The sequence below is a fragment of the Crotalus tigris genome, unplaced genomic scaffold, assembly GCF_016545835.1.
Source record: "Crotalus tigris isolate CLP2741 ecotype Arizona unplaced genomic scaffold, ASM1654583v1 scf7180000017546.9332058, whole genome shotgun sequence".
Taxonomy (NCBI): domain Eukaryota; kingdom Metazoa; phylum Chordata; class Lepidosauria; order Squamata; family Viperidae; genus Crotalus; species Crotalus tigris.
This window is the reverse complement of record NW_024096465.1, coordinates 5,229,042-5,238,780: the sequence shown is the minus strand read 5'-3', so window position 1 is coordinate 5,238,780 and position 9,739 is coordinate 5,229,042. Positions and strand designations below refer to the sequence as shown.

Here is a 9,739-nt window from a genome sequence, read left to right as displayed (position 1 = left end):
ACAATATAAGATTTATAACTTAATATGAGACCTTGGTCCATCCGTTGGATCAAAGAGGTATGTATATTGGGGATTAAGATGGCAATCTGCAGGTTCAAGTGTGGATCAGACTATGAGGCTGCAGGATGCCTAAGGAATTGTGTAGACCAGCAGATACTAGTTTCTTGGAGGTGAGATATATCTGCACCTTATGCAGAAAGATTTAGCTGTAATCAAAGAAAAGTGCTGCAGTCAACTCTATTCTCTTGTCTCACTAGAAGACAAGAAGCTGGTTTTCATTTTTCCTTTTCAGGATACCAGTACAGTACAGTATGAGCTTTACTGCATGCCAGGAGATAAGGTTGCATTTTGTCTTTCTTGAAACCCTGATCATCTTTTGTTTGCTGGTGGAATAGGTTGGCATCTGCTTCCAAAACAGCCAATCTCATCACCACTGAATACTTTGCTCTAGCCTGCATCCTCCAGAATCAGTAAGCCAATAGAATTTTGTGAGTAATCTTTGTGCCACCAGGGTGGAGAGGAGGGGTGTATGAGGATAGCTGAATTATGCTATTTTCCCATCTGTCATATGAGGAAAATGCTAACTATATTATTGCACTTATTAAAATATGTTAGTAAAATAATTTATGTGAATCACTATATATTCAATAAATACTTATATTGTATATTATTTCATCCATGATTGCATATACTGATAAACTCAAGGTTGCACTAAGTCTTGAAAGCAATTGTATTACCAAAAGTTGCTATTAAATTGAAATTTTAAAATAATACAAAGGCAAAATTATTAAATACAGGGGGAATAATATTAAATGTATTTAACAACCTGCCTCCAGAAACAGTAAATGCTCCAACAGTGGAAGTTTTTAAGAAGAGACTGGACAGCCATTTGTCTGAAATGGTGTAGGGTTTCCTGCCTGAGCAGGGGGTTGGACTAGATGACCTCCAAGGTCCCTTCCAACTTTACTACTACTACTACTACTACTATTATTATTATTATTATTATTATTATATTATTATTATTACTTCAGTCAAATTTAAATAAATCAAATTCAGTTAGTAATCTGCTTTGAGTTGTGATCCTGATACACCGTTTGCATGGTATAGAAGTTTAGAACATTGGATTAGGACTGGAGACATTCACAGTCATGGAAGCTCTTTGTTTTGTCTAGTTATTCTGTCTCAAAGCAGCCTATGTTGTCATTTGGGGAAAAAAATGGGATTGCCAAGTACGTCTCCTTGAGCTCCTGAAGAAAAAGTGAGATACCATGTTTACCCAAAAATGTAAAGATGGTATCTCACTTTTTCTTCAGGAGCTCAAGGTGATGTACTTGGCAATATATATATCCAGCAGGAGCCCACGTGGCCACCGCCAACCCACTTCTGTGGCCACTTGTGTGCATTGCCCCTGGCCTCCATTTCACTGGCAGAGGCTTTCAGGAAAGGCCTCTGCAGCCGAGAACAGTGTCCAGGTTGATAAGCAAATCGCCCGGGACTCCATTCTTGGCTGCACAGGCCTTTCCTGAAACGGAGGCCGGGGGCAATGTGCAAGTAGCGGCAAGCAGCCACAGAAGAAGTGGGCTGGCAGTGGCCATGCGGGCCACTGGCAGATGGGGTTATTAGTGCCGCTGCCGCAAGGCAGGAAAATCTCAGGATGCAAGAGGCCTGGCTGCGGTGGCCCTGAGTTAAGCGGGTGCAGGGCACATGGGGCAGCTTCACTCCTTCACCCAACTGCCTCAACTCACTTTGTGGTGGCATCGCGAACAACCAGATGGAATAGGCAGGCAGCCAGATGCGCAGACTCTTAACTAGGGCTTATTTCAGGGGGGGGCTTATATTAGGCGCATGCGTAAAAAATCAAGCTAAGCTTTATTTTCGGGATAGATTTTATTTTCAGGGAAACACCATATAAATCTAACTAATAAATGACCCAGATAGAGTTGTTGGCCTGGAAGACTTGTACTTCCCTAATTTATAGAATAACAGTACTATCTGTATCTTAATTTTCACATTAAGAATTAAATTTGAGAAATGTCTGATTAAGTTCTTGCTGTCCAGTAAAATACTTTAAAAACCACTGATATAAAAAATTGGCAGGATGGCAGTTTATTAATGTAAAAAAATAAAAGGAACTGAAGGAAACTCCACCTCCGTGAGAAAATAACTTATGAATAATAACCAGATGGTTGCAAAACAAAGACCCATGGATTGCATCTAATAGGAATCAGCCTAGTACTTTTGAAACTACAGGTTATAATTCTGATAGTAAATAAATGAAAAAAAATTCTGTGTTCCAATGTTTTGATAATTTATTTGATTGACTTAAATTCTTTCTGAATTAAGTACGAAAGAGGAATAACAATCAATGGTTTTTCAGATGTATACTACATTTTAAAACAAAGTGCATTGGTAGAGTATATTAAGATATATAGTTATTTATTCATATAAAGCTGTAGTTAATGGACCAGAATAAGACATTTTCTTATTTTGAGAGGAAAGCGAAAGAATTGTTTGGGAAAGCTAGAGGTAGTCTTTGACTTGACCATCATTCATACAGTGACCTTTTAAAGTCATGATGGTGTTGAACAAATGGAATAACAATTTCCTAAATTCTGGCCATTGCAGAAGCACCCTGGCCATGTGATCAAAGTTTGGATGCTTCGCAGACCAGCGACACTTATGATTGTAGGGACATTCCAACCCCCCCCCCCCCGGTCGCCTATCTTTCTACCCCTATCACTCTGCACTCAGCTGTCCTTAGGTCATCTTCACTGTCCTGGCTGCTGGGGCTGGCTTTGGGTTGCGCTGTGAAAAAGCGGGGAGCTGAAAGCAGCCCTACCTTTTTCGCAGTTCAAAGCCAGCTTCATTCCAGCCTGGCTGCCAAGCCGGGCATGCCTCATCAGCAGCAGAAGAGACAAAGATTTCCTGAGGTGGCAGAGCATAAGACAGCAGGTAGTCTTAGAGTGCAAGATATCTGGGACTGTGTTCAGACTGTGCATTTCTGGGACTGCTTCCTGCCCTACAAGGCAGGGTGCAGGACAGCCAAAAGGGCATGCATATGGGGAGATGGATGGAGAAAGTAGGAAGCAGTTCTTACTTACTGAAGCTCAGGACCAAATGTGCTTCCATATTTCCAGTTCAAAACATTCTTGTAGATAGAGGTGGATTTTAATCTATATGAGGAATAACAGAGCATTTATATAAAAATAATTAAGGGTAGATTTTATAAAATATTTTTAGTTAGGATTTTGTTTGTGTTGTAAAAATTATCTTTGTGAACAGGAGACATTTTACACATTCCCAATATGCTTTTATATAACTGTTATAGACTTGTAGAAGACATGAATAAGAGAGGATGCCTGAAAATCCTGCAGCTGCATCTCTTTTTTCAGACAATTGAATAACTACAAGTGTTCTGCTTGTGCAACACAAGAAATTGATATTGTCCGTATACTGTACCAAGAGTGCAAAAAGTTATGCCTAAAGGCCACATGTAGCCAATCAACTTTTCTTTTGTAGCCCTAACAAAAGTGGAGGGGGTAAAATTGGAACCCTTGTATTTTTTTTAATTTCTTCTCTTTAGTAATACTGTGTCTTGTTTATCTGCAAGCTTAAAATAATTGAAATACTTTTTTTGTTTTTGAAGAGTACCTAATTCTCTTGTATATAGTCTGGTGCAACTGTTGAACAGATAAAGTTATATACTTTTGTGGTATACTTAAAGCATTGTTGTTTTGTATAGTGTGGATTAATTAACAACACTGTGCTGTACTAATGCACCAATACCCTGAAAATACATTTGGACAGTGAGAGAGAAAGATGGTATGTATGTATGTGTAGGTGTATAGAGAAAGAAAGAACAAAACTCTCACAATTTCACCTAGTTTTGCAAGACTTCTTCAGTAGAATTTTATAGGATTTCAAGGAAGAATGCCAAAATGCCACATGATTTTGATTCTAATGTACATAAACATGCTGTTGTGGTGATGGGGGTCCTTTAACTACCCTGATATCAGCTGGAACACAAACTCTACAGGAAATGGGAGATTGAAAAGTTTCCTCACGTGCGTAACTGGCAACTTTTATCGTAGAAAGTTTGGGAGAGAATGACTATGCCATACTATCATACACCATAATACAGGAAAGAGTAACTGAACAAAGTCAGACTAGCATTCTAGATTTTAAGAGACCTGATTTCAACAAACTAAGAGAAAGAATAGGAAGGATTCCATGGGTGGAATCTAGAGGGAAAAACAGTTCACGATGCTTGGGAAACTGTGAAAACCAAGGTAATATAGGCTTAAACAAATACCACAAAGAAATTAAAACAGGACACCTGATGAGACCAGCACGGTTGCACAAAGAGCTTCCTGACAAGCTGACGGTCCAAAAGGACAAGTATAAAAAAATGGAAAGATGGGTTTGTAACTACAGCAGAGTACCAGCAAATAACCCAAATTTGCAAAGTCATTCCATATGTTGCAGGAATATCTGAAAAGCTCAGGAAGATTTTCAACCAACATAATATACATGGACACTTTAAACCTCAAAATACACAAAGGCAGAAGCTTGTCCACCCCAAGGATAAAACACCCAGACACAAACTGAGCAATATGATATATGCAGTACAACATGTACTGATTAGTACATTGGAGAAAGAAAACAACCATTTCACAAACACATTGCACAACATAGGGGAGCAAACACATCAGGGCAAGATTCAGCAGTCCATCTGCATTTGAAAGACAAAGGCCCACTCTTTTGAAGATAGCAAAGTCCACATTCTGGACAGAGAGGACCACTGGTTTGAAAGGGGTCAAAGAGGCCATCTGCATTAAGATTGAACAGACTTTTCTCAACGGGAAGAGATATCTCTTGTTTCCAAACACTCTTTTTAGCAGTTCCAAGAAGGTTCCACACTCTTTTGCACTATTTAGGTGACTCAGAGGGCACAAATAAACCTCCAAATGGCCTCAATGACTCAGAAAGAGGGCTAATTCTTCTATCCTCCATCATTTAGTGAGAACTGAAGAAGCTTCTTGGATGAGAAGCAACATGTCTTCAAGGAAAAACAAAGTCCAATTGCATTTTGAAAAAGTGCCTTTGGGATATACTGTTTCTACTACTAGTATACTATTACTACTACTAATATGCACCCATCTTTTACTTTTACTTTTACTTTAAATCTTCTCCCTCATTTTTTTCTAGGATTTCTTTTACTATTATTTTCTACTTTATTAAAGGCAGCAAGTAAAGCATTGGCACCTTCTCAATGCTGGGCTTCGCTGTGCCCCTTCCTTTTCTTCCAAACTCTTCCTTGTCTGTGAAGAAAATACTTTTTATTTAACATCTTTCTGTTTGTTGTTGAGTTACAAAAGCCCACGTCTCCTCCCCACCTGTTTCAAACTTAAGCCTTTTATAAGCAATTCTGCTGTGGTGCCATTGGGGAGAAAGCTCAAATAAGAGGAGCAAAAGACAGCACAAGTGACTGCAATTTTCCCAGCAGCCTGTTCTTCCACACTCTACCCTTCTATCTTGGCAGAAAATAACTTAGCATCTATATAGTTAGCTTCTGGATAATTTGCGGTAGATCAGGGGTGTCAAACTGCCTGCCCTTAGGCCAGATGCATAATAGTGAAACCATGCCCACCCCATTGCCGGCAATGGCAAAAAAAAAAAATGTTACGTCATGACACATTTTGTAACATTGCAAGTTTGACACCCCTGCAGAACAAAAGTCTGCAAATCCCTAATGTTTTTCTGAATAGCAAGTTAGGTTTCTGAAATGAAGAACAGTGGTACAGAACTACAGTATATAGAAGACATTGAGCCGAGTCTGGAAAATGAAAAGATAATTCTAAACAACCACACATTTAAGTGTATCTTGTTTGTCTAGAGCCATTTCCTGTCTCGTTGATGGGTATGGTTAATACTAGTAAAAAAAAAAAAACCTGGTTCTGCACACAATTTAATTCAGTTCAGAGTAAAACTTATTTCTATGTAAGTATTCGAATTTTCTGCCTTAAAAAAGAATACAAAGCATGTTACCACTTTTTAGGATATTAGCAGGTTATCAAACTTGCTCTAAAGAATTCATCAATATGTCAAGCTAGCTACTCATAAGCTACTCATGCTGCACACAAGGTATGCTAACCATTATTAAGCTAAATTGTATAGTCTGATTGATAGAGGTCACCAGTAAAAAGTAGTAACCTGTCAACTTGCTTTATCTGGCAACAGTTCAAGCACGACAGGCTTACCTTTGATTTAAACAAATTTGAGAAATGTGTAAAGTTTGGGAAGCAGTTTTCCACTGATTTGATAAAAGAAACCACAAAATGCTGCAGCGCAGGTGTTGAAAATGTTTGAAAGCTGATTGAGGGAAGCAGATGGCTTTAGTCAGTGGCATCCAGCCAAAAGAGCAGGTGCTGATCATGTGATCACTGGTTACCAGGGTAATCTGATTGCTCTTGGCGTGCAGATGAAAGGAAAGGGGCCCAGCATTCAGCTGTAGCATTGTATAATTTGTGGCAGTTAGAGCGGAAATAAATGCTGGAAATGGAGCCTCATAGTAGGGGAGGCTACTGTCCATGTAGTATATATACTGGCATGGTTGGAAACGGAACAGTTGTGAAGATTCATTTTGAAGAAAAAGATTGTCTTCTGACTCTTAACATATATCAAACAATGTTTTGCATGTCAGAATTTTTTTTCAGCTTTTTGAAAATTAAATGTGTATTTATAAATTGACATTTTGGAAGTATAAAGAATTTTATTCTTCAGTGTTCATGTAAAAATAATGGATTAGAATGATTCTAGATCAGCCTCTTTAGAAACCTTTTTGTATGACTTAAATATAAAATGTCAAATGAAAACATTTAACTCAATAAATTATCCAATCTTTCTTGTCTTCTTCCTTGAATTCTGAATATCATGAATACATTTGACAAAAGTACATGTACAATTGCTAGGAATTTGACATGACATATCTGATGGGGTCTGTGCAATTATGTATGTTTTCATGCATATTTGTTTTTCAAGTTATTAAAGTAAATTCACCTGAATATGCATGATTTTGTCTTTAAATAACATGTATACCTTACATTCAAATTTGTTAAATTTTGCTTCATCTCTTACGTAAATATTTTTCAGAATTCTCACATGGAAGCAAAAATTGCCATTTATGTCTTGAATAGAATATTAATAAATCTCAACAGATTTAACATTCTTATATGCTTACTCTACTGTAATTATGCCTGGCAATATGAAGACATTATGAATGCTCAGTGTTCTACATGTATGGTTTTGGAAGTACCAGAATTTTATTTACTAGAGGCCAGGTTTTACTTTTTATGTAAGTTCATCATCTCCATCCTCGCCTCATTTTAATACCGACCTATGTAGTGTTGGGTTATCCACCTAAGAAAGGAGAATTCTGAAGGAAGATAATGCAGGGTCTGTGCACATGTATGTGTATGCTGCTTAAGATAAGCATTTCAAGATTTGTCCTTCAATTACTTTTCTCAATTTCAGTTTTATTGTGTGTACTTTATTAACATGTTCAACAAACTGACATTTTTATATTTATTTTGGTTATATATATATTGCAATTAAATGGGTCTAATAGCATTTATAAAATATTTAAAAAGTTAATTGGATTGAGGAAATTTAACAGCTGTAATACTTTCAGAAACTCTACTCCATTTCAGAATAGGAAAAGATTTGCATATGCAATACTGATTAAAGATATTTCTATTTCAGTAACAAGAAAGCAGAATCAGAATCTAGTGCAGTGAAGAAAAAGGTCAACAAGGGAAAGGAAGGTTCTGAAAACTCAGATGTGGAAAAAACACCACTAGGATCACCACATCCTGAAGAGGAAGATGATGCAGGAATTCAGGTACTTCCATTGGTCATTTGTTCATACCTGATTGTTGAGCACTATGGCCTCCTTCAGATATAATGCTAATCTATGATTTAGTTTTACGAGAAAACAAAAGCACACCACTTATTTTAAAAAAAAACTGATGAGAAATTTAGAAATGTACATTTGCTGTCAGGTTAATCATGCCTCATTTTATCTGAATTGTATAGTGCTCTATCAAGAATAAGTTCCTTGAGTTAAGCCCAATTATGATGATGACTTTTTTCAACTCACTGAAATTTAGTGAAAGATTAGGTTTGGAACATTCTGGTAAATTGTAGTTAATAAAAAATAGAAAGTCCTGCTGGAATAGGAAATGGGAAAGAAATAGAATAGATATATACCCAAAAGACTAGTTTTGTGTTTGTGTTTTTCTTTTTTCATTCCTTCAGGTCCGTGTTAATTCCTGTGCCTGCCTGGACAAGTCCCTGCAGTGTTCTTGTCAAGTTTTTTTGGGAAGTCCTTCCTCAACTGAGGAAGAAATTGACTGCCCCACAGTCACTCAGATAGCTTTGTGTCGAATGCGAGATTAGAACTCATAGTCTCTTGGTTTATATCTTGATATCCTTAATTACTGCACTAAACTGGCTCTCATGATTCATTCTTACGATTCCTATTATAGTGGATCACTGCAACTAATACAGCAGAACTTCTGGTACTCAAAAGCCAGAATTCCTGACCTAACTTGGCATACTATGAATGATTAGCATTTGAATGTGTGCAGTCTATTTTTTCAACCTTATTGTGTGAATGGAAAACTATAGAATCCATTCTTTTGAACTTTGGGTCTTATCTTCTTGCTCTTAAACAATCTCACTTTGTAAGCTTGCAATCTTATCCTTGCTAGGCATTATGATCATAGTTAAAAAGTCACCATAAGCTAATGATTCAGATAAGCTAAGAAAGTTGAACCTAGTCATATAAATCAAAATCAAATGATTTTATAATAAAGATTATAAAGGTTTAAAACTCCTGAAAAAGTGTCAGTCTGGCTTCCTATTGCATTATTTGTATTCAGGCAGGTTTTAAAATGTAAATTGATTTTATTGCTGATAGGGTTTAATCTGATGCTGTCTATATAGTATTTTATTGTTCTACAACCTCTTTTTTTGAGGATCTCATCAGTTTTATCTAATCATGACTTTTTCACTGTTTCTTCATATGATTGTTTTGGAATTTCATCCTTTTTTCTTTACATGGCCAAGCCATCTAAACATGTGTCCTTTGTATAGGTCATTCAGATTTATATTCATTCAACATTCATTCAGCATCTATTTGTTCTTAACCTTATTTTATCAAAAATACTTCTTAAGGACCCCATTCCTTCTCCATTCAGGTTTATGTTTCTTCCAATATACTCAACTCTGAAATCCACTTAAAAAGTAGATAGAATCATACATATATATTCAAACAAGTTATTTTTCACAATGATCACATACTATCCCATTACAGTTCAAGCAGTATTTGTACATCTTAAAATTCTCTAACCATTTTCCCATCTGAAGTAAATATTCTGCCAACCTAAACAAATTAATCTTTCTTTACTTTTCTGTTTTTATGTATAACTTCTATTCATTCAAACCATTTCTCCTGTCAGGCACTGCTATCTAGATCATCAATATATTTATTTTCAGATCTATATTCCTTATTGCATTCTACAATCTATCATTTGTTTCAGTTATTCTCAGACAAAAACATAGCATTGTCAACTTACAAAAGTATTATACCACCACAAATATTCCTTATATATTTAATTCATAAATATACTAAACATCCAAGGAGATACCACACATATTTATTTTACTGCTTGCTCCG

The 9,739-nt window shown here is 36.5% G+C and overlaps 1 protein-coding gene across 5 annotated transcripts in view; it reads left to right on the top strand.

Moving 5' to 3' along the window:
• CHD7 (chromodomain helicase DNA binding protein 7) overlaps positions 1-9,739 on the top strand; it is a 204,175-nt gene that overhangs the window by 124,831 nt on the left and 69,605 nt on the right. For all 5 annotated transcript variants that reach the window (XM_039335786.1, XM_039335771.1, XM_039335791.1 and 2 more), the window contains one exon: positions 7,762-7,900. In XM_039335786.1, the coding sequence (XP_039191720.1) occupies positions 7,762-7,900 (139 nt within the window). The remainder of the gene's footprint in view (positions 1-7,761; positions 7,901-9,739) is intronic.